Genomic DNA, 586 nt, shown 5'->3' with positions numbered 1-586 from the left:
GGGGAAGTCCAGCCTCTCCTGCGGGCGCGGCGTGGGCGGCAGGGAGCCTGAGCTGTGCGACGAGCCCACCGAACCCAGGGAGCCGACGGGCGACGTGGCCGACGCGTGGGCGGACGCGGCCAGCGATGAGGGGGCGCAGGCAGGGGCGCTGCGGGTGGAGATGGAGCGCGTGAGGGCGTCGCGCGTCCGCAGCATCAGCCACGGATGCTGCAGGATCTGCTCGAGGCTCGGGCGATCGCCGGGGTTGACCCGCAGGCACCAGCGGATCAGGCTCTGGCACTCCTCCGAGAGCGAGCCGCGGAACTGCAGCCGCGCCGACACGATCTGGTCCTCGTACTCGAAGGGGATGTCCCCGCACACGAAGTCGTACAGCAGGATGCCCAACGACCAGACGGTGGCCGGCACGCCCTGGTACTGGTTCTGCAGGATCCACTCGGGCGGGGAGTACACCTTCGTCCCTGCGGAGGAGAAAGAGGGCGCGGGTTAGCGAAGGAGGGTCCAAGGAACCGGGGAGGGGCGCCTGGAAAGCGAAGCGAAGTCAAAGTAACATAACCAAAGGAAAAGTAAGCGAGAAGAAGACGAAGGA

General features: G+C 67.6%; 1 protein-coding gene across 1 annotated transcript in view; it reads right to left on the bottom strand.

The window, feature by feature from the left end:
- The window catches only part of LOC119590696 (serine/threonine-protein kinase pim-3-like), a gene marked incomplete at its 3' end in the record, with an annotated part of 22,884 nt that continues 22,298 nt past the window's right edge, over window positions 1-586 (bottom strand). Inside the window, 1 exon segment of the mRNA XM_037939381.1 lies at window positions 1-458. Coding sequence (XP_037795309.1) covers window positions 1-458 — 458 coding nt within the window.

This window comes from Penaeus monodon, chromosome 27 (assembly GCF_015228065.2).
Source record: "Penaeus monodon isolate SGIC_2016 chromosome 27, NSTDA_Pmon_1, whole genome shotgun sequence".
Taxonomy (NCBI): Eukaryota; Metazoa; Arthropoda; class Malacostraca; order Decapoda; family Penaeidae; genus Penaeus; species Penaeus monodon.
This window is presented reverse-complemented; position numbering and strand designations above follow the sequence as displayed.